The 23914-nt window shown below is 40.0% G+C and overlaps 1 protein-coding gene and 1 long non-coding RNA gene across 2 annotated transcripts; one reads left to right on the forward strand and one right to left on the reverse strand.

The window, feature by feature from the left end:
* Nucleotides 1–579: 579 nt before the first annotated feature.
* C1D (C1D nuclear receptor corepressor) lies at nucleotides 580–13858 on the reverse strand. The gene is made up of 5 exons (XM_056487686.1): nucleotides 13390–13858; nucleotides 5896–6042; nucleotides 4524–4590; nucleotides 4008–4063; nucleotides 580–1219 (listed from the first exon to the last, which is right to left on the reverse strand). The coding sequence occupies exons 2-5, from the start codon at nucleotides 6040–6042 to the stop codon at nucleotides 1043–1045; spliced, it is 447 nt and encodes a 148-aa protein (XP_056343661.1). The 5' UTR covers nucleotides 13390–13858; the 3' UTR covers nucleotides 580–1042.
* Nucleotides 13859–13891: 33 nt separating this feature from the next.
* Nucleotides 13892–21783, forward strand: LOC130251219 (uncharacterized). Its single transcript, XR_008840113.1, has 3 exons — nucleotides 13892–16731; nucleotides 17591–17733; nucleotides 19003–21783. It is a non-coding gene; the product is annotated as an uncharacterized LOC130251219 (long non-coding RNA).
* Nucleotides 21784–23914: the final 2131 nt, after the last annotated feature.

Here is a 23914-nt window from a genome sequence, read left to right on the forward strand (position 1 = left end):
TATCATTTAGTCCTTCACACTAATATTTCCCAAATATTGACTGCTACCCCAAATGCATTTTTGTAAGCTAAATAATCTATTTTTCCTTCATAATTGTTAATTCCTTGCTAATTCTTAAATAGCTTGTGGGCAGATAATTGAGCTTTGCATTGCAGCATATTGAAAACTGAATCCACCTATCACTCCTCCTTTCCTAAAAAACCAAGCTCCACATTTTGAGTAAAAATACAGTATTTGCAAGATGGAGCAGCAGTTTTTATTGCACCAGAGGATGCTTTCCCTAATGAAGATGTGAGAAACACCAATAGATGACAACACTCCTACCAGTCCAGAGCACATTTTGCCAAGCATCAGCACTAAGGGATGAGCACTGCAGTCAAAACTCCATCGAGTTCCTCCATGTGCCATTTCCTAATAGACACCCCTAGCCTGTTTCTTTGGACCCTACATACTGCCTTTAGGGTATATCTAACTTTTCCACTGACTAGACACAGTGGCCTAGAGGGGAATCCAGGATGTTTGCCTACAGCCCTCAAAGACCTGCTTTCTCAGAGGCAACAAAAGGGAGTATTGCACACATTCAAGCTGAAAGGCTGAAGAGTTTAATACAGTGAATAAACCATACAAAACTTTACAAATATGGCATTTCACACAATGCTCTTTCATAAAATCCACAAACCGGAGAGCAGTGTTTGAAACTTTTTAATATTGAGGAGGTTGACGACATAAAAAAGTGTCAATAAATCATTAAAAAAATTGAAATCATAGGCATTATAAACAAAACATCACTAGTTACCAGCAAGTATATGTCAGGTCATTATCATTGAGAAATGAAGTGTCAAATGTGCATCAAATGGCACTTTTAGATAAACATTAAATGTGACCACCTCAGTGACAAGTGTTCTGGACAAAATACAATCCTGTAAAGTTCATGAGTATAAATTAACCTGTTATACAGCACTTCTATGAGATGTATGCAGTATACAAAACATTTCCAGGTAAGTTCTAGGTGTCTGCAATTCCTATGAGGGGAAAAAAAGATTCAGTCCCTCTGTAGCTTTTTTCCTTTAGCAGGAGTTTTGGAAGTATGTTCATTTGCTGCATTTGGTTCCCAGAGTGCATTTTTTACAAATCTAGAAGCAGCTCCTTTATCGAGTTTGGATGCCTTTTTCTTGTCTGTTATTTCTTTGACCTTGTTCATATATGTTCTTATTCTCTCCTAGGGAGAAAAAAAAAATAAAAAAGGAAAAGTCTTTCAAACCATTCTCCCAAGATTACTGCTAAAATGAATCAATGAGTTGAAGTTCTCCACACTGTACACTTATAGAACTATAATACCTAGAAGAATAGTATTGCAAATTTGAGATTCCCTTTAGCATATTTTCCATCACAGGTACCTACCATACCATCTGCATGACACTCGCTATAACAGGAACACACAAAGTGCTACAGAGATGCAGATTCTGCATCTAATTTGCAGAGATATGGGAACTGTTCTTGCAAGCAAAGCTAGAAAATAAAATACTGAACTCAGTTTGGAGTTTGACCTACATAAAGATGCCAAAATAAGATTTAGGTATTTGACACATTTATGGATGAATTATACTGCCTGACTACTGCCAACAAAAAAAATTATAAAATTCAGCAAGTCCAAGCAAAGCTAAAAAAGCATCTTACACAAAATCAAAGATGGTACAAGCATTACACATGCAACTACCCAGAAGTCAAGGGGTTAAGTTCCCGAAATGGTCAAGGGAGCTTATCAAAGACTTTATTTTGGGCAGCCTGATGAATTTCCAGCCATATCAGAAGTTCATTTTATGGTCATAAATAAAAATACAGGCCTGTTTCCAGGGAAAAGGGGATGCTTTCTTGACATATCTTAGCCTACCAAAGTTATTTGGTGTTTATGGGGGCTTTGTTTGACCAGACCATGGCTTGGACTCATCCCCACAGAAGTATACCCTCCCAGCTTAATCTCATTATGTGCCTACTCACCCTCATCTGCTCCTGCAACAAGAAAATTACTTTGAGAGAGTACTAAGCAGCTTTAAATGTGAAACCCCCTTAATTAAGTGCCTGTTTCTTTTCACTGACTAGGGAGTACACTTAGAGTAACTCTGCAAAATATTTAACAATTTAGTTCACAAATTTCAGGCCTACATATTTAGGCTAATATGGCCTTTCACTTTGAGTGTTACTGTCATACAAACAGTAGCATATTTATACACATAAATGTTGCACTCTACCTGATACCTGAATTATAAATGTGGATTAACAGAACATGTGTGGATACTGCTAAAATAAATTTAGATATGTAACCCACACATTTCTCACACAGCCACTGCCACCTCTTTGGAACAAAAGTTGCAAGACTTACCAACAGAACTGATTTTCAACTCTTCAGTGATCATTATACACAACTGTCAAAAACTTGGACACTCTTTCTGTATCAAAAACACTGCTTTAACAAGGAGGGCTCTACAGGGTCTGAAATCACGATCAGCCATAATATTTCTTTGGTGACTGAGATGGCTAATGAGAACAGATGGCAAACCTACATGTATTAACATCAGAAAAAGGATCTGGAAGATGCCAACTTGACAAAAGAAATTAATTCTGACAGTTTGAATGTGAGATTTCTAAGTACAGTTTGAATACTTGTACATACATGAGAGCAATTCTAAAAACAAAATAATCATGACAGAACGGTCTTTTTTATTTCCTTTTCCACAGGAGTAAGAACATCGCAATGCCTTTGCAAGGAAGAAACGTGCATTCATTCAACCTTGATACTTGCAAAACAAAAAGAGATCTGAGCAACAATCTAGGCTATGAAAATATTCACTCTTTCTTCAGAGTTCAAACAGCAGTTGTGAAGTAAAATACACATATAAAATATTCACAGCAGAAGAGATAAAAGTTTTTAGTATCACCAAATTAGCACGATATTCAGACACTATATAATATAGGAGGAACAAAAAACAGACAGAAAGCTCATGAAATATTAACTGATGCATTTTTTAATATGATACAGTCTAGACTACTGAAAACCTCACAAAACTAAAAATAGAAGTATTCTTGTTATTCAGGCTAGCTTTCCACATTTTTCAGTCCTCTCTTCCATTCCACTGGTTATCTAAGGTTTACATTTAAGCTAACTATTTTGCATCTGCCAAGATTTAATATTTTCATTTTTTCAGGAATTAAAATTAGTAGTGAGAAGTTTTGATTTCTGTTTTTTCTTTGGGCTAAATGATTTGGTTTTTTAAGTCAGCAGAATTTTCAAGATAGCTAGCCTTCTATACTGTAGTCATGCATCTAAATGGAAGATAAAGACAAAACTAAAGATTTATTATAGGTCGTAAATATGTCACTAATGCAGAACTACTGGACAATACACATACAATTGGTGCCAAAAAAGCTTTTAGCTTTGTCACTGAACTGGATTCTTTACTGCTGAGAAAATGAATTAATGGACGGCTTGGAAGGGGGAGGGGACCACTTTCCCGTCTTCCCTAGTAAATCAGCCACACTACACTTTTAAAATCATACAGAAGTTAGAAAAGGCAGCCCCAGAGATTAACATGATTCCAAGTATTTATAAGAAAAAAAATGCCATACTGGAAGTTATAAATTATTATCCGACATGTAACATTTTTCCATTTAATAGATACAAGTGAAAAGCTGCTCTGTACAGAATCCAATTCTCAACCAAAGGTGGAAAAAAAGAAAAGATAATATCATTCATCATCCTTTTCTAATTTCATCAGGTTCTACAACTTTAAACAATAGTGTTTAAAAAGTAGTGTTTAAAAGTAAAAAAAATTACTTTTCTAATTTACAGAGCCCAGCAGGGCATATATATATAGTTAGATAACACCATGTAGCATATGCACGCTATTACATCAATGTATCATTTTTATATGTAGATATAAACATTTCTAAACTTCTGTTTGGGCTAATCATCCTGCGCAAGTAGGATGCATGCAGCATAAGCAACTCACCAGTTCTTGTTTCACTGGATGTTCCTTTGGATTGATTCCCTGGGTAGCCAAGTATACTACAAGAAAAAAAAAGATTTTTTTGAAACCGAAGGCTATCTATAACTGAGGACCCTATCAAGCAGTCACATAGGAAAACCAAAGCTTCCACACAAAATCATTAATAAGAATTGTTAACTGTATTATTAAGTATCTGACAAACTACTATTATCAAATATTGCAGCTAAAATACCCCCAAACAACTAAAACGGTTAAACTTTCACTCCATTAAAGGACAGAAAAGATTGTCACAAAGAAACCAGAAATATATTCATGCACATACAAAATTAGCTTTTCTAAATACAGACTTTTGATTTGGAGCTTCAACGTCATTTACCCTATGGATGGCAATAATGTCAGTCCTCAAGGTAATCACAAGATTTTAATTATTTAGAAATATGATTATTTAGTGTTTGTGGCTATCTAGGTGTTCAAATGGTAATCAAAAATAGTACGTTTTCTTTTGTTCCACATACTTACCCCAGAACATAGAATTTAACGTGTACACTGAAACCAAATCCAGCTTTGCTTGCTCAAGAGGATCTAACTAGAATGAAAAGAAAAAAAATCATGTTTGAAGATTTTTAAGCAAGTTATACACAGATTGTAGTAATGTGCACATTTTATAATTGTGAATGTATTTATAAAAGAATACACATTGAAGGAGCACATTTTTGCATCACAAATTCACTGAGACTATGTTTATGCCTTATTTCCATGCCATCACATGCACATTCATTCTCCCCTCTCTGAGTATTCATGTAATTCTCGCAGTATGAAGTTAAATGTCACAGTCCCATACAACCAAAAGCACAATCCCTTGGCATGTAGCCCTTGGACTACTGCTCCCACAGTCAGAAATTGTCCTAGTTTTTCCACAAAAATTTAATTCAAAATAGTTCTTGCTACCAATGGAAGGAAAAAAAAAAAAGTTTAAAAGTTGCTGAAACTCAAATGTCAATATACATTATACCAATGAATGTTAACACTACACATGATAGACTGTGTGTTCAATGCATGCTAGAATACTTAGGGATATAAAGCAAAGGAAGAATAAAGGTAATGAAGGGGTTTTTGTTTCCCTTGACTGTCAAAGTAAATTTATTATTTTAGTCCTACACAGCTTCCAGAAACTCTGATAACATCATTGTACAGCTCACTAATTCTAACATGGATACTGTCAAAAGATCTGTGTTGTCAAGACTGCTTTCTTCACAATTTATTTGTGTAAGAAATCCTCACAGGATAAAGAAGGTCCCTCATGTGCTGCCTTTTTCTTGCCCTACAGAAAGAAATTACACATTTAAATGTCACAAGACAGAGATGCTTATAGAAAATTTTCAGGCACTACCTTGCTCTGATAAAAAGCCACATTTTGCAGACTTATGCTTATAGCACAGCTAAAGGCGACAGCTCAGGTCCTTCAAATCTAGACTTCTGGAATCAGGTCAATTCTTACTTCTGCCAGTTAACCTTCACATGCTGCTGGGTACATCACTTCCACTCAGTTTGCTGTGAAATAATCTCAGTCAAAAATGTTTATGACTACTCCATTATAGAGGACCAGGCTAAGGAAGGCCAGGAATAAGCTATAATGTCCTTGAGCTAAATGACTCACTGGTAAGATTATCACTTATCAGCTTGGAAGACCATGTGTTTCATTGTTGAGCTTGTAAAACCATCTGGATTTCTTAGAAATATAAGAATTTAACAGCAGGTGTCAAGCATAGGAATGCAATTTTTGTTATTTCTCAGTGCAGTGGCTGGCCTAACAGACCCTTTTATTTCAATTCAGGCTCCCAAGTATTTGTGTATTAATAAGGAAAATGTTTCCAAAAGGAAGATAACTTACCTTTTGCAAAAGCTCACTCCTAGAAACTGACATCATTGTCTTCAGCATCTCATCTACAGAACCAAGAGACTTTTCAAATGCTGTAAGATAATCATGAATTTCAGTGGGGTATTCTTCCATGTTATTATCATCTTCTGACATTTCCATCTGGAAAGTGGAAACAAAAATAATAATCCTTTTCATTAAGTACCTACAGAGTCAAAAGATTGTAATTTACAACACAAAGCATTAGCATTCATTCATTAAACATTATAAAAAATGCCTACATGTGAGGAGTTCTGGCAGGTAATGTCAGCAGCAACACAGTTAAAGGTCCTGTAATTTCAGGGATATCTCCTAACTCCTTTGCAAAATTTACATGAATACCTATTCTTGCAATGATCCTAAAACACTATTTAACTTTTATGATCTGTGATAGAAATAAATTATTTGCATGTTTAAAAGAAGTGCTCTATAAATTGCACTATATAAAGAGCTACATCAAGCAGCAGGCAGGACACCAGGAAAAACAAAACCAAAACCAAAACAAAACCAAAACTAACTATTAACTAACCAAAAAGGAAAAACAATCCACAAACCAATCCAATGGGGATACAGCTTCAGATTGTCTTAGGAACAGACATTACTTCAGCACCAGTTACATCATGGTCAGTTCATTCAGGAGGGTCCAAAAAATTTTTCTTGTGAACCTTGTATCCAGTTTTCTGAAGTCCCTATAGGGTATTATAATCTCAAATATAACTCTATCTTTAACAAAGCTGAGTTGATTTTGGGATTTCAGATTACTCTTGCAATCTTGTCAACATATCAGTGCACCCCTTTTTTGTTCCCAGAATTTAGAGTACCATGGTATGGCTACTGCCAAGCCATCTGGCTTCTGGTTTATAATCAGTATCTTTAATTCCTCTCAAATCATAAATCATGTATTATATTGGGGAGTTAGTGTTACTTAGAGCTATGTTATTTTCTACAACTTCTACTGAGCAACAACTTTTCAAATGTTCTAAGGAAAAAAAGGAAATATGTAATTTTCCCGCCCACTTAGTGAGCTGCATCAAGGACAGTGGGAGCACTTGGATCACAGCGGACTTTTCTTCTTAGAATCAGTGTGATAATCCCACTCTCCGGATGCTGAGTACAAGAGGGAGGGAATAGAATTTGGAGAAACTGCACTTTATTTATAAACACGAAGCCACACAGTCAGTACAAACAGCAAAGAGCTGTCACATCACTGGAGTTTGTTTTAGATAACAATTTGATCTTTCCCTGGCAAGAGCATGGAATATATGAGAGAGGTTTATTTTTATTTATATTGTCTCTTGGAGGTCAAAAAGGAAGATAGTTGGGAGAAAAAACAGTATGGAACTACTCAAGCTTGTCTGCAACTTCAGTTTTAACCACACCAGTGTGATTCCAAAATATGATCAGCTAGTTAACAAGCCCAGATTCACCGCTATTGTTTGCATACTTAAGAATTATAATCCTACTCAGCTGCATGACTGCTCATCCTGGTCAGAACTAGTTTTCGCACTGAGTACAGAATCATAATGCCAACCATGCTAGAGGTCCCCTCCCTACCCCAGCATGTAACCCACATACCACACACATAAGTATTACTTCTGTCAGCTGTGGCAGACCCAAGGAAGAAAGCTGAGCTGGATTCACAAGATGCTGCCCACAGAAAGGCGAAATACCAATACAATTATTTCTGGCATTCATAATAACACTGTTTGTGTTCCGTTCTATCCTCCTAGCCACCTGCTTTATGATCAGCCATGTTAGGTTGATTAAAAGGGTTCAGAAACAATGTTTGTTGTTAACCTTTAGTCATATAATACAGCATTAAAAACCCCTCAAAGCTACAAAAGAAACTAGATTTTCCCAGTCATTAATACAGCTATGTTTTGTTAGAAGGTGTCTGTCAATACATGTTTCCTACACTTACACAAACAGGGAGGGAAGTAATCCAATCCAACAATCACCTATAGATCTTAGTATCACTGTGCTACTTAACCTACTATGGTCTTGATTTGACGGGCAGGCATGAGCATAGTGATAAATTCCAACTTCTCTCTCTCCCTTATTCAGTATATCCAGCACCACCAAGAATAAAAGAAAGAACTAGCAAAAGCCTGTAGCAAGTATGTGTTATCAAAATTAACTGGAGCTGTTTTACAACGATAAACCAGTCTCATATTTGAAATTCTTTTCAGTATACCAAGTTAGACTTAAGGAATAAGACAGAAGAAGAATAGGAATATAGAAGGAAAAGATAACAAATACAGTCTGAAATATATTTTGCTATCAAAATATCTGTACACATACAGAACCCTTCACTGATAAGTCTGCTGCTTCTGCCTGGGGAACAGGAAGAAATTATTAAACTTGTGCTTTCTGTTCACTGTAACAGGAACTAGCAAGTTCCTACTCCTGCTGTGTAGAGATCTCTCTCTTTTCATTACCCTGTTTCAGCATAACTAATCTCTAATCAGGACATGTCACAGTATTGGCACATGCCAACAATGAGGCAGCAGTCAACAGCCTAAAATAATTTTGGTAACATTAACAACAAGAGCAAACTACATTAGAAAACATGTACACCAGAAACTCCAAAAAATTGTTTCTGCCAAAATCAACACATGGGTTGTGCATTCACACCTCCAGAATGACAAAGCCAAGAACAGGAGAGCTCCGAGACTCTCTAAACATACCCAAAAGCTACACTGCCCTCAGCAGTTATGTTTCAGTTATTAAACAACAAACAAATTTTTCCTCAAAGTTCTTCAAGTGTTTTTTTTTTTTTGTATTTTGAACAAGCAAATCTTAAGTGAGTCCCAGAAGACAATGTTTATTAGACAGGTTTTCTGATTTGTATTTACTGACTTTCAACCAGATTTTACTTGGCATTGAGTTCTCACTTTAAAAATTAAGGACAGTAGAAATATTCAGATAAGAGAAATAATGAAAAATTCTAGCTAGCTAAGTAATGTGAACAATGGGTAATTCTAAAGGAAATAAGGCAGAATTTTCATTCTCAAGCAGTAAGACCTAGGATGCACAACACATAACGTGTGGTTGTATTACACTGGTAATACTGTAAAAGACCTTTAATTTTGAGAATGCAAAGAAAAGTTCACAACCCATAAACATAAAATACAAAAGAAATAGACTACTTTGATTAAGGACACTGGTGCAAAAAAACTGCGATGAAAAATGTTGTACAACTTCATAACAACAACTTACCAGAAACAAATTTCCCTTTTAATAACCCTGAGCTGCCATGTTTTTGGGAAAAAAACATAAGAATATGTATTTGAGGAAGAAAAGGAGTTTAGACTGCAAAAGTAAACCATTTTAATGAGAAAATTCATGCATTGCATTTAGGTCTGTTTAAAAATGTTTATAAGTTTCCATAGGTGGAAAATTTCTGAATATTCTGAAAAATTCTGAATAAATTCTCTTTTATTCAGAAAGGCTACTAAATTTACATATACTTCTGCTTAGAAAACAAGGAACACCTTGTTTTCCTTGCGGTCAACATAGCAATATACCATAAACCAAAGTAGATAATACAAACTGCAAAAAGGGATGGAAATATCAGACATTATTAATGCACCACAGAAAAGACACAAATATGAAAAAGAGAAAGAGAAAATATGCCATTTGCAAACTCTATAAAAACAACTACACAGGTGACAATCAAAAGCAGTTTGCTGTAGTGTTAACATGATCAAAGATACAACCAAGTTAAATGCCATATTAAAGTATTTCAAATAAAAACAAACAAAATACAGATGGTTGTGCACAATACTACTAGAAAAATTAGCTACATTTTTATTCCAGGAGAACAAAGAGGAGAACTACAGACCCCTTTTAAGAAAAGCACATCCAGGAAAAAGAGAAATGGCAGTCAATTTTCAGGTGCCTTTTATGAATAATCTTTTAATAGATCTAGAAGTGATTTAACACAAGCCTTAGAAAGCAACTGCCAGCTGGCTTAAAAAGCAAAACCAAACTTCCCATCCTGCTCATGACCCCCCCCTCCCCCCCTCCCCCCGCCTCCAGCAAAACCCTGTCATACTGAAAGATAGAAACTCTAATTAGGCTGTAAGTACTTCTATGAGAGATTTTGCTGAGGATACATTGTGAAAGTAGTGGAAGCTACATGCATCTGTCAACATGGCAATAGGAAACCACTTAAGCAGAAATGAAAAATGCTCCATGTTACCATCATGCACGTGGTTTTCAACTGGAATTAAAACTGCAAGTTCAAGATAAAAATATTTTGTAACATGTAAACAGAAGACAAAAAGCAATTTAGCATTCTGCTAAATACTGAATTCATGCATCATGTTAGTTCTTAAATATTCCTTAAGCACTAAAAGGCCTTTTCTTCATACTTAGATCAGATCTTTTATTTTTTTCCATAATTCACCTAATAAAAATTAGATTAGGCAATTAGATGATTTCTTCTTTTCATGGATATTTACAGATTGCATAGAGGGGAAAAACAAACTAGAGAAAACAAAAACAAACCCAAAACCTTTTGGTCAGGACACATAAAACTGCTCTCAAATTCAAAATAAACACATGAACTTAATTGATATGGCAAACCATCTGTCAGCTCCTGAAAACTGGCACTGTCCTCCCTCCTGTGAGCTCTGACTTACAACCTGCAGTGAATGCAGTTGATCTGCAAGTCCAGCAAAGTGTAACTTCTGCTCTAACATTGCAGTTCACTGCTGTGACTGTAGGGCAACAGAACAACTAGCATCCTAAATTTAAAGCTACCAGAGAAGAGGACTAAGTTCTTCAGCAACAAAATTACTTAGGGCAGAGAAATCCATGTGTGCAAAGTTCTGAGTACAAAAGGCTCTAATCTGTAACAGACACGCATTATTGCTGATAATAATTACTTGCCCACTAGTCATCACTGTGTCCACAGGCCTGCTTTGCTTTGACCTTTCAAGCCTTCTTGGGGCAGCTGCAAAGCAATCTAGTACAATTAGAACACTCTTGCAAACCCAACTCGCAATCCTGTTTGCAAGGAAGATTTCCATTGCAAAAGTAAAAAGGCCTACAATTAACTATCAGATTTATACCAGTTGGCTCATCTTGATCCCCTTAAAAATATCCCAACTCAAGCCATGGTAGTTAAGGAGGGCATAATTTGCACTATATTACAAGTGCGAAACAGCCAAGAAATCCCTGCCCCTGGCTTTGAAAAGCCAGGCTCCAGCCACCATAAAAGCCGGCACAGAGCCATCCTACAAAACAGTCACATCTATCGGTCTCTTGCTGATGGTGCTGAATCACTTGAGCTTCAAAGGATTTGCAAAGTTTATTCTCACCTGTTTTAAAAGGAGATTAAAATTTTAAGGGAGAGAATAATATTACAGGCTCATTTACACTTCAGTTGAGAAAACAGTCATCTCAGAGTGGATTAAACATCCCTCATTTACCACAGCCCCATCTATATCCACTGATGCAAACCTTCAACTCCAGCTGCACGATTCATAATACACTTTTACTCTCTGTAATCAACTGTCCCAAATTCTGCATCTTTCATGACACAGTGGTTTCTTCTTCTGAACAAATCCAATATAACTTGGCTTTGTTCAGCTCCAACTCATCAGTACACCCAGCATAAGTACAATAATAAAAACAGGTTTCTTAATGTATCTCACTTCTTCGTGAGAGATTTTCATAAAAGCTCCCACACTCAGATACGCTGTCATACTTCAGTTCAAGTCCACTCTAAAGTGATACTAAATTTGTGTCTCTAAACTGATCTTTAAAACATATACTTTTCTTGGCACTAAACCTATCAGGAACTTCTTGTGCAGCAAAAGACTGTCTCCTTGGACAAATCAGTTTACACACAGTGGGGGACAACAATCAGTACCGAATACTTCTGTCCTACCAAATTTGCAGCAAATAGGAAATTACCCGCCTGTAGTTTGTACCTCCTGTATACTTGTAAACTACGGAGAGTTTACTACTTCTAAAACCTGCTGCCACTCTCCACTGGTATCAGCACCATGAATATGAATATCTGGAATTAAAGCCAAGAGGTTTCTTCAATCCTTTTAAACTGCTGACCTAGTTTCCTTCAGCCATTAGTTCCACAATACATGAACAAGCACTTCCCTTTACCAGAATGTAATTTTCTGTATCTGCAATTCGTGCAGTGCCTCTCTGCACCATTTTGAACAGCAATTCAGATCTACTTTTGGCTGGTTTTTATTCTGCTGTGCTATTATTTTCATTTGGCTGTTCACTATTAGAAGCACGTTTACCCATTTTTTGGTTCGATATAACACAATAGCAGTGAGATGTTTGAGCTCTTAGCATCAATTTTACTGATGTGGGAAAAAAACATCTACCTGGAGCTATGGTGGCCAGTCCTTTCCAGTGTACTGGAAAAGCAGACCACAGATGAAAAAACAATATTAAAAATCTTAAACCACTTCAAAGAGAAAGGCACTTATCAGAAAGGTTTGTGTAACTCGTGCACTGCATTCTGATATGAAGCCTGAAAATTCTACCAATGAATTTCAAGTTTCTCACACTCTGGAGAAGTCTTGGGTTGAGTGTTTTCTCATTTCTTTACCAACGGTCATACTGCCACAGAATTAGCAATATCCAGCTATTTCAGATTTGAAGTGGTTTTTTATACTTTTAAAGCCAATAAATAGGCCAGACACATTTCAATATCGATTTTAAAATCCAGTTCTTCCATTTTTGTTTGTCTCAAAAATGAGCCTTTTTAATTGGCATCATCTAAAGTTTAATTTGCTAGTGCAAGTCCATTCCACGATGCCGGCAGCAATTCAGATTGCAGTCAGAAAGCTGTGGCAAAGCGTAAGGAAGGGGGACATTTGCAGCAACATGAGAGTAAAAGAAGTTTCTTTACAAGGCACTCAACGTTCAGTACTACGCGCCTTTCCGTCAGGCGCTGCTTAACTGTTTTGACGGCTGAATACGCACACCGTGCCCTCTCTTTGAAAAACTTGGCCAAGTTCTCAAGGTTCCTCAGGAACCAAGACTATTTTGTAAATTTTTAACAGGAATGCATCAGTTTACTGCCTACAGAACATCCATCCTCAAAAAAAAAAAAAAAATGCAATAAAAGCCTAAAGCCCATGTTCTTTTTTTCACGTACACCTAAGCAAGCCGCAAACGTGTCATTCATTAAACATTCAAGGCCAGGCCGGATGGAGCTCTCAAGCAACCTCGCCTAGTGGAAGGTGTCCCTGTCCATAGCGGGGGGGTTGGAACGACACGATCTATTAAAATCCTTTCCAACCCAAACCACGCTGTGATTCCATAAACCGCGTTCAATTACGATCACTAACAAAACCAGCAGCGCCCACAACTCGTGCACAGCGGCCCTGCCTCCCAACAACGCACCTCCCCGTTTCCCAAGGCTTCGGGAAAGCCCTAAAGCCACAGGAAGTCCCCGGGGAGAGAGCCGGCGATGACTGCTCTTACCTCGGGCAGTTGGCCGAGCACCGCGTGGGGCTCCCGGACGCGGCGGCAGCGGGGCGGGGCCTGCGCCCGCCACCGGCGGTGACGTCAGGACTGGGGCGGGGCCTGCGCCCGCCACCGGCGGTGACGTCAGGACTGGGGCGGGGCCTGCTCCCGCCACCAGCGGTGACGTCAGGACTGGGGCGAGGGCGGAAGCGGCAGCCTGGCGGGGCGGCCTTTAGGGGAAAGGGTTGTAATTCCACAAATGCAGTTTGTCGGAAGGGAGCCAGTCAGTAGGGTCCGCAGGCAACCAGAAGACTTGATTAGGAAATCATACACTTGGCATAGAAGTTAGTGTAAGTTAGTCCCTGACACGTACGGTGAGTTTTGCATAAAGGGGAAGGAAGAAAGGGAAGAGAGAAAGGAAGAGATTAATTAAAGGCGGGGGGAGGAAAGGAAAGGAAAGGAAAGGAAAGGAAAGGAAAGGAAAGGAAAGGAAAGGAAAGGAAAGGAAAGGAAAGGAAAGGAAAGGAAAGGAAAGGAAAGGAAAGGGCAAAGGGAAAGGAATTCAGCTGATGTCTAGGGCAGGGATACTTTTTTATAGGTAAGTTTCCCTGCCCTGAAGACTCATTTCTCTCTTTCTATGTAAATTAGGTCTCATACACAGTCTGTTCTGTCAAGAGTCTTGAGTGGTCTTGATTCTCCCTACAGCCCATCCCCACTTCTTGGCCTCATTCCCGTGCTTGCACTATGGTATGTTGTGTTTATCTCCAAGAACTTCAGCAAGGATGTTTGTCCAACAAAAGTGGTGCCCTACCTCCTCATGGCCCCTTTCTCCTGTCACAACTTGTTCTTCCTCACACTATGTTAATACCAACAGTCTTTTGTTATTACCAAGAATTGTCTGATGGGATTCCTGTCTGATTCACTGGCTCTACAGCCATGCAGGTATCAGTGTTTGAGACACACATTGGACCCTTATCTGGAGATGCTCTTTTAAAGCAGGAATGTGCTTTCCAGCCTCTGGGTCCTCTGAGTGGAGAAGGTAAAGAGCTGGCATGACGTATCTCCAGCTGTTCCTAAGCTCTTTCAATTTCTTCCTGGGAAAAGGGAGGCACAAACTGTGTGTAGAGATGGTCTTCTAAAGCCAGAGATTGCATGGAGTCATCCCAGGGGATCTGCACTGGTTCCTTCCTGACACTGCACATCTTTGCCTCACCCTCAAGTGAGAGTTGTTTTCTAATTGTGTTACTGGCTGTGTTTTCCACTGTGTTTCTCCACAAGTCCAGAGGAGGCTACCAGAATGATTGGAGAGACAAAGCACCTCTTCTACGAGGGAATTGGCTGTTCAGCCTGGAAAAGAAATGGCTTAGAGGTGACCTGTTTGCGGCTTCCAGTACCTGAAGGAAACCCACTAGAAAGACAGAGAGCGACTTTTTACAAGGGCATGTGATGAAAAGACAAGGGGGAATGGATCCAAACTGAGCATAGTTTTAGATTAGGTATTAGGAAAAAATTCTTTACTGTGAGGGTGATAAGGCACTGGAGCAGGTTGTCCAGAGAAGTGAATGCTGCATCCCTGGAAATGTTCAAGGCCAGGCTGGATGGTGCTCTCAGCAACCTGGTCTAGTAGGTGTCCCTGCCTATGGCAGGGAATTAGAACTAGGGGGTCTTTAAGGTTCCTTCCAACCCAAGTCATTCTACGATTCTATAAGAATTCAGCAAATAGATCTGTGTTCAAAATGCAGTGGATTAATATTTCTTCACCGCAAGAGCTCACTGACTGGAAGATTGTACCAACACATCTGTGGCTCCCGAAGATAAGATCCGCATTTTACAAGTTTATACTCTGATAAATAGTAAAGCAGAAGTCAGTATCTGCATCGGAAGTATTGGCATTATTTGCCAAAGACTTCTTTTTGCCTCCTGTTAACAATCTCATCTAAAGCTTATTGTAACTCAGGTTTTGCAGCCTATCCTCTCCAAGGCAGATCAAGATAAGATCACTGGAGTCCTTCATCAGTTCAAGAGGGCCTCCTCCCAGCTATAGGTTACCAGGAGTCTGTATGGGGCTGACTAAATTGTAGCTGGTTGCCTGAAGGGAATGTGCTGAGCTAGCTTGCTCAGCAACAGAGTTTCTAGAGGAAGGGAAAAGCAGGTCCAGTCTGGAGAGGGATAAGTTCAACGCTGGGGAAAGTAGAGTTATATCTCTAGGGGAAACAGGAGTAGAAGTTGGGGATCTTACCTAGCTTCAGTGTACCTCCCTGCACCTTCAATGCTTTTAAAAATACCAAAAAATTGAGCTTCCTTTTCACAATTTAGTTTACATCATCTAAGGGCTATACTATGTCGATTCTAATTAAATCAGTGTGTACTGCAAATGAGAGTCTTTCTCCCTAGTCTGAGTTGGAAGCATATCTAAAGATCTTCAGATGTCATTGTTCCTTGTTTACATCTTGTTTCCTTTTCCTACAGGAGAGTTGGAGGTTTAACTTTTCCTTTCAACCAAAAGTAGCTGCAAATGAATAAAAACTTGGGGTTTATGAGTATTATGAAAGCAGCAATCACGGGATTATTTAAGAGGCTTTCAGCTATATGTGGGACACATACAGGTGGTAGAATCACTGGAGCAGAGAATGGTATCCCTATTGTGAGGTAATATTTTAGTGTAATAATACAAATTTTCACTGCATTTTCTTAGCCATTTCTTATTTCAAAAAACACAGTCTTAATTGTTTTCTCATGTTCATTTTTACTAGTACAACTACAGAATTATGCACTGTAAATAAAAGGGAATTTAGGAGAGTTTTCTTTTCAAAATGTTCAGAAATAGAACAGTCTGAAGGGTAGCAGAGAATTAGCAAGACCTGCACTCCTCAATAGAATAATACTTTGCAGTTCTAGTATGCCAAATGTCTACTTAACATATGTTTAGTTCATTCTTACCTCAGTAGTCACATCACAGACCAGGAAGTACAAAGAGGGGATTTGATTGATAGACTAATTGATTTAACAAATGTTAGGTAGAAATTGTTGCCTGGGTCTGATTTCCTAAACCCAATATTTTGTTTCAGTTACAAGATCAAAGGAAAATGCCATACATGCTGATCAATCTTCAGATTCAGCCAACTCTGTTTGTAGAAGATTGTATCCATGTAGAGCATTAGTGCAGTACAGTCTATGCTCCATATTCCCCGGTCATACAGTGTGGCTCTGTCTCCTTCTACTGGTTTACATTTGTTATAGATTTGCTCCTACAGGCTCTGGACTACTACAGATGTACACTTTTGTGCAGTTAACTGGAGCTCCTACACTGAGTGCCAAGCCTTGGAATTTTTTGAACCAATTCACTCAGGAGATTATTAGGTATAAAAGCATTCATTTTCTGCTTAAAATGGCTGCACTGTCTGTTTGGTTTTCAAAAGCAGTGAGTGAGAAGTTAAAAATTCACATTTATCCCACATTTATCAGCCTGATTGAGATATAGCTCATATAATTTCAAATGGTTGATGATGCTGCCACTCTGAAAATATATTATTATTTTATATATGGGTATCTATAGACAAGTGTATCCATGAAAAACTGTACTGGCATCTGGTACTTAATGGAAACCATTTCATTTGAGGTCTGTGAATGGTTATTGAATTTTCTCTTATCATTCCTGAAACAAGAGAAAACAATCCTGAATATTTTTGCCAAAGTAGTCAAAGTGACAGGCATCTTTAACATAATTACTGCATTATTATGATGCATCTCATCCACTGTACATACAAAATAATGATTCCTGCCAAGTCAATGTTCTTTGTGGAGCAAACTTGGAGGCCAAATCCTATAGTCTTGGCCTCACTGGAATCATTATACAGCCTCGGTCATGCAAAGCACCACAGTCTGACGTACAGACCAGCTGTGGCCATCTTCCTGAAACAAGGCTACTGAAAAAGCTTTGAGAGATGTTGTGCAGAAGACAATGTAAATGAAAAAATATAGCGTAGATTCATTTGCTGTGAATCTGGTATGAATATAACAAAGATTACTAGAAGCTACTTGTAACAAAAGGGTTAATAAACCATTTGCAGGATAGAAATACAGGCTCTAAAATCAGACCAAAAATCTGGCATGTGTGTTTGAAGGGCACCTTGGACCTTTTAGAATAGGTATTTTGTTTTTGTGAGGCCCACTTCTTGGCAGTGTAATCTAATGAATTTGCAATCTAATTTCTTTGCAGTGTAATTTAATGAATCTGCAATCCTATGTGTGGGCAGACCAGCAAGTTACCAGAAGAGAGTGTAGCAGGAGTAAAGTGAAGCACAAACATCCATCTGCTTGCCAATATTGCCTCACGTGCACTTGTTCGTTAGTGGAAGAAGGGTGAGTACCCAATGTTTCCTCTGGTAAATCAAAAGATAAACATTCCTAAAAGGACAGTGACAGGCAGCTGCCTGGCTTGATGCCCTGTTTATGGGAATTTATGTCTCTGCCTGAATTCTGCTCAGACCAGATGTATGCAGGGAGGGAGGGCAGGGACAGAGATTTTACAGTGATTTATTACAATGCAGATGGTGAGGTCAGAAAGAGAGACCAAGGTATCTATCTGGCTGCCAGTTTTGTTTTTCTTACTTGCTAGATGGGGTAAGAACGAGAAGAGAGTCTTGAGGCTAACCCACATTTTCAGCAACTAAAAATCCTGTAGTAGTGACATTAACACTGTGGAAAAGAAATGTAACCTCCAAAATTTTTCATGTTCTGTTACACTTTGCTGAACTTACAGGCAGTGTATGTGGCAGCCTAAGCCCAAGTGAACTTAGAGTCACCTTTCAGTTTAAATGCTCTGGAAATGTGTTTTTTTCTACACTCAGATTAAATTAGAATGGCTTTAAATCTACTAAATACTGACTCTTTTCTCTTTCGAAAACATAAAATTCCTAATCAAAATACAGATGTGAAATTACATGGAAAGAGGGAAACTGAGATTAATGTATCTTTAGTTTAGGGAGGAAAAATAATATAATTCAATAAGACTAGCTTAAGCCCTCTAATTAAAGTTTTTTTAACATAACAGATAGGGAGTATGAGATCTACACTGAGATAATGATGGTTGGTACAGATCAAAAAAGCTTCTCTTCATGCCAGCTAGATTAAATGACAGGATGTAAAGTACTGGGTTACTTTACATACAAAGCCTTATTTACTGAATGTATATATATCTGTTAGGTTAAATGCATTTAGATATGGAAACTGTAGAAATAAATTGAAAGCAATCTATCATGTAGAGTATTTGTTCTGATACTATTCTAAGACTGCATTTCTTCCAATTAGTATGTAAAGCTTTAGTTTTTTACAAAGTGGAAGATTGTGGATTGCATTAGAAATTGAGGTTTATTTTTAAATGCATTAGAATTCCATCTGTCTCACTTGTTAGCTCCTGTTCCTAAATTCAATAGAATAATATAGTATATACTCTGTTTTAGCAGAAAGCCTAAGACAACTTTAGGAGTAAATTAAACTTAGGATCCAACTTGTAGTTGTCATTTTAAAGTGTTTTTTAATTTAACTGTACATGCCCTCTGAAGAAGCAGGAAAGAAGGCTTTAGCCTAACCCAGTGTGGCTGCTGTTATATTTCTTGTGCACTCTGCAAGGGCATGATGTTGGAGGAAGGGAATGCAAACATCAGGAAGGGGAAAACACTGCCGGCAATGAAGATGCCACAGACCCGTGCCACACACGCTTCTGCAAGGCAGGAGTGTCTGCCCCTCACATCTGCTGAACAGGCCACAAAGTCCTGCCTGGTTGAGCTGTGCCAGAAAGAAACAAGGAGGGTTTCTATCATCTCTGCAGGAAGACTGATGACCTAAAAATAAAAGGTTTAGCATCTGAGGCAACTGAACTGGTTTCATTAGCTGCATCTACCTGAATTTTGCCAGTGGTGGGTTTTACTGTAAGTAGACACTCCAAAAACAGCGGGGACTTAGAGAGTTGACTAGGAATTTACTTGAAGGAAAGAGTAATTTCAGCTGCAAAGCTGTAAGTCAGTCTGTTAGTGAGCAACTGATACAATGTAGTCTGGTAAAGTCTGAGCTACTATTTCTGATCCACCGTCACATGAAAAGGTCCCATCATGTCTCAGTTGCTGTTCTGTGGCCTTTATTGCTCTTCTTGCAAACCACACATTCTCTGGCTTCAGAGAATGTTTTCAATGTTTCATAACCTTAAAATCACAAGCAACCTAGGAGAGCTTGCCTGTGCTTATTTATGCTGCTGATGGACTTTTCATTCTGATAAAAAATATTCAGCTTCACTGCCATGCTTAAGAACCGTATAATCATACCATTGTTTAGAAAAGAATCCTTAGGAAAGATCATCAAGTTAACCCAGCACTGCCAAGCCCATCACTAAAGCATGTCTCTAAGTGCCACATCTACATGGTCCTTTTAAATACTGCTAGGGATGGTGACTTCACCACTTCCCTAGGCAGCCTTTTCCAAAGCTTGATTACCGTGTCTTCACTATAGTGAAGAAAATTTTCCAAATATCCAATCTGAACCTTCCCTGGTGCAAGTTGAGGCCACTTCCTCGTCCTGTTGCTTGTAACCTAGAAGAGGCCAACCCACATGTGGCTACAACTCCTTTCAGAGCAGTAAGATCTCCCTTGTGCCTTCTTTTCTCCAGGCTAAACAACCCCAGATCCTTCAGCTGCTCCTTGTAGGACTTGGGGTCTTCTACTCAGGACTGAGGCAAACAAGGCAATAAGTACCTCAGCCTTTACCTTCATCCTTTGTCACTGTTTCCTCTGGCATCCAATAAAAGATGGATATTCTCCTTAGCCCTCCATTTGTTGCTAATGTATTTAAGAAGGAGTTCTTTTTTATTGTGTGGCAGTAGACAGGTTAAGTTCTGTCTGGGCTTTGGCCCTTCTAATTTTCTCTCTCCATAAAACTTCATGACATTTTTGTCCTCCTGAGTTGCCTGCCCCTTTTTCCAGAAGTCATAAACTCTTTTTTTCCAAAGTTCCAGCCAACACTCTGTTCAGCTGCACACTTCAGAACCCTTCTCAACTGTTTCCTCTCTGCTGTATTTCTAGTAATTTGAAGTCCCCCACAAGAACAAGGACTAGGAATTGTGAAATTCCTAACTGCTTATAGTGTCTTTCGTCTGCCTCTTCACCCTGGATGGATGATCTCTAACAGATTCCCACCAGGGTATCTGACTTTTTGGACTGACCCCCCGATTTTTACCCATAAAGGCTCAACCCTTCTGTCACCGTCATTAAACTCTAGACAATCAAAACACTCCTTAACATGCAAGGCTACCCCAGAAGGAAGTCAGGGTTCCAAGCCAAGGAAGCTAAGACTGTTAGCCTTGGGTGGCCTCTTGCACATTGACAAGAGTGGAAAGAGCCCTTGTTCTAGAAAGGAAGCCCCAATCCGTACATTCTGCACAGGCTGTTTTTACTGCCAAGCATAACAGAAGAGGGAACTTACAGGTGCCTTCATATGGTTCTGCACCTTAGCTCCCTCTGCACATCCTCAGACATGGAGATGGTGACAGAAGATTTAACTAAGATTGCAGAGGCAGGGGAGTACAGACAGGAGAGGGGGAGATCTCTTTGAAAGAAAGAAATGTACTCTTTGAAGATAAATCTGTCCCAGAGGCTGTAGTTGTACTAAGCTAAACAGCAATGGGCTCATTCTTTGACTAAGAGACTGATAAAATGTGGGACCATACTCTTAAATTGAACTTGTCTCCAAAGCAGGGCTGCCACACTCATATTGCCTCGTTCTCGTGCTACAGTCCTGAATTACGTCAGCAAAGTATTGGACCAGTTGGCCCAGATCAACCATTTAAGAATGTAACACTGAAGATGGAAAGAGATGCCCTGCTGTGATCACCTTTCTTGCAGGATGCTGCAAAACTTCTGTGACAATTGACTTATTGGTTGCTGGGGAGGAGACAGACAGAATGTGGGGCAGCTGTTCACTGCCCTTGAGATCCTGGATACTCTTGCAGCCATCAGGAAACACTAGTCCACTTCCAGTGTTCTCTGTGGGACTATGTTGTGCAACTCCCAGAGGCATTCTGTGCTGTGAGAAACAAGTCCTCCCAAAAAGCCAGCAAGTAATAGAAATGTTTCACAGCCAAGGCTAGAACTGGTCACCATCACCAAGTCGCTGAATAGTTATGGCCCAGATCCACAGGAATCCCATCTGGTCATTCCTCTGGGCTGAACCTGCACTGCAGTCCCACAGCTGTGCTTCGCAATGCACTCTAAGTGATACAGCTCTTGGCTCCTGCCTGAGTCAACTTTTAAATCATATACATACATGCAGTTAAAGCACAGTATCATAGATAGTTCACCCTAGAACAAGGTCTCCTTGGGGTATGCATCAGGTCTCTCCATCCTTTTGCATCACCCACCAAGTGCAACCTGGTCCTTGAGCGAAAACCACCCCACAAACAGGACTGTCTTTGCTGGAGGGAGAGTTCACCCAAACAGGTTTTCCTAACATGCCTCTCAGGTGTACCACTGGAACCTTATCTCCATCTGGTGCTTCCAAGGGCTCAGATTGGGCAGGGCCTGCTCGATTAGTGGAACCTTGGGTATTCACTAACCATGTGGCCTTTGGTAGATTGATCTCCCACCAAGTCCTTTAAGTCCCCCCACCAAGTGCCTTTAAGGTGGTTTTAAGCAGGCCATTGCACCGTTCGACTTTCCCAGCCGCTGGTGCATGGTAGGGAATATGATACACCCACTCAATGCCATGTTCTCTAGCCCAGGTGCTTATAAGGCTATTTTTGAAATGAGTCCCGTTGTCTGACTCAATTCTCTCAGGGGTACCATGCCTCCAGAGGACTTGCTTTTCCAGGCCCAGGATGGTGTTCCAAGCAGTGGTATGAGGCACAGGGTAGGTCTCCAAACACCTGGTGGTGGCTTCCACCATGGTCAGCACATAGCACTTGCCTTGGCGGGTCTGAGGCAGTGTGATATAGTCAATCTGCCAGGCCTCTCCATACTTATACTTGGACCATCGCCCCCCATACCAGAGGGGCTTTACCCGCTTGGCTTGCTTGATGGCAGCGCATGTGTCACAGTCGTGGATAACCTGGGAGATGCTGTCCATGGTTAGATCCACCCCTTGGTCTCATGCCCACTTATAGGTGGCATCTCTGCCCTGATGACCTGAGGCATCGTGGGCCATTGAGCCAGGAACAATTCTCCCTTGTGTTCCAAATCTAAGTCTATCTCTGACACCTCTATCTGTGCAGCCTGATTTACCTGCTCGTTATGCCGGTGTTCTTCATTAGCCCGACTCTTGGGAACATGGACATCCACATGACGGACTTTCACGGGTAGCTTCTCTACCCGAGTGGCAATGTCTTTCCACTCATCAGCAGCCCAGATTGATTTTCCTCTACGTTGCCAGTCAGCCTTTTTCCACCTCTCCAGCCACCCCCACAGAGCATTGGCTACCATTCAGGAGTCAGTGTAAAGGCAGAGCTTTGGCCATTTCTCTCTCTCAGCAATGTCCAAGGCCAGCTGAACAGGTTTGAGCTCAGCAAGTTGACTTGATCCACCTTCTCCTTCGGTAGCTTGTGCAACCTGTCATGTGGGGCTCCATACGGCTGCTTTCCACTTCCAGTTCATCCCCACAATGCGACAGGAACCGTCGGTGAAAAGGGCGTAGCATTTTTCATCTGCTGGCAGTTGGTTGTACGGTGGGACTTCTTCAGCCCGGGTCAGTTGTTTCTGCTCCTCTTCATCAGCGAGACCAAAACTTTCACCTTCTGGCCAGTTTGTAATTATCTCCAAAATCCCAGGGCAATTCGGGTTGCCAATACGGGCGCGCTGCGTGATGAGAGCAATCCACTTGCTCCATGTGGTGTCGGTGGCGTGGTGGGTAGAGGAAACCTTTCCTTTGAAAATCTAGCACTAGCAGTCAGGGTGCCAGGAGAAGTTGTGCTTCCATGCCAATCACATCTGAGGCAGCTTGAACTCCTTCACAGGCAGCCAAGATTTTCTTCTCTGTGGGAGTGTAATTGGCTTCAGACCCTTTGTAACTTCTGCTCCAGAATCCCAGGGGTCGGCCTCGGGTCTCACCAGGCACCTTCTGCCAAAGGCTCCAGGACAGATCATGGTTCCTGGCTGCAGAGTAGAGCACATTCTTTACCTCTGGTCCCGTCCTGACTGGGCTAAGGGCTACTGCATGAGCAATCTCCTGTTTGATCTGGGCAAAGGCTTGCTGTTGTTCAGGGCCCCAGTGGAAATCGTTCTTCTTGCGGGTGACCAGGTAGAGAGGGCTCACAATCTGGCTGTACTCAGGGATGTGCATTCTCCAAAAACCTATGGCATCTAGGAAAGCCTGTGTTTCCTTCTTGCTTGTTGGTGGAGACATTGCAGTGATCTTATTGATGACCTCAGTGGCAACCTGGCACCATCCATCTTGCCACTTCACTCCCAGGAACTGGATCTCTCGGGCATGTCCTTTGACTTTGCTCTTTTTAATGGTGAAACCGGCTCCCAGCAAAATCTGGATGATCTTCTCTCCCTTCTCA

The sequence above is a fragment of the Oenanthe melanoleuca genome, chromosome 3 (assembly GCF_029582105.1).
Source record: "Oenanthe melanoleuca isolate GR-GAL-2019-014 chromosome 3, OMel1.0, whole genome shotgun sequence".
NCBI classification, from domain to species: domain Eukaryota; kingdom Metazoa; phylum Chordata; class Aves; order Passeriformes; family Muscicapidae; genus Oenanthe; species Oenanthe melanoleuca.

Excerpts from the sequence above, each read along its gene's own strand:
- C1D (XM_056487686.1), bottom strand. The coding sequence starts at position 6,042 with ATGGAAATGTCAGAAGATGATAATAACATGGAAGAATACCCCACTGAA. Across the intron at positions 4,064-4,523 it reads GTTAAATTCTATGTTCTGGG|TATACTTGGCTACCCAGGGA; the intron begins GTAAGTATGTGG and ends TTTTTCTTGTAG. Across the intron at positions 1,220-4,007 it reads ATCCAGTGAAACAAGAACTG|GAGAGAATAAGAACATATAT; the intron begins GTGAGTTGCTTA and ends TTTTCTCCCTAG.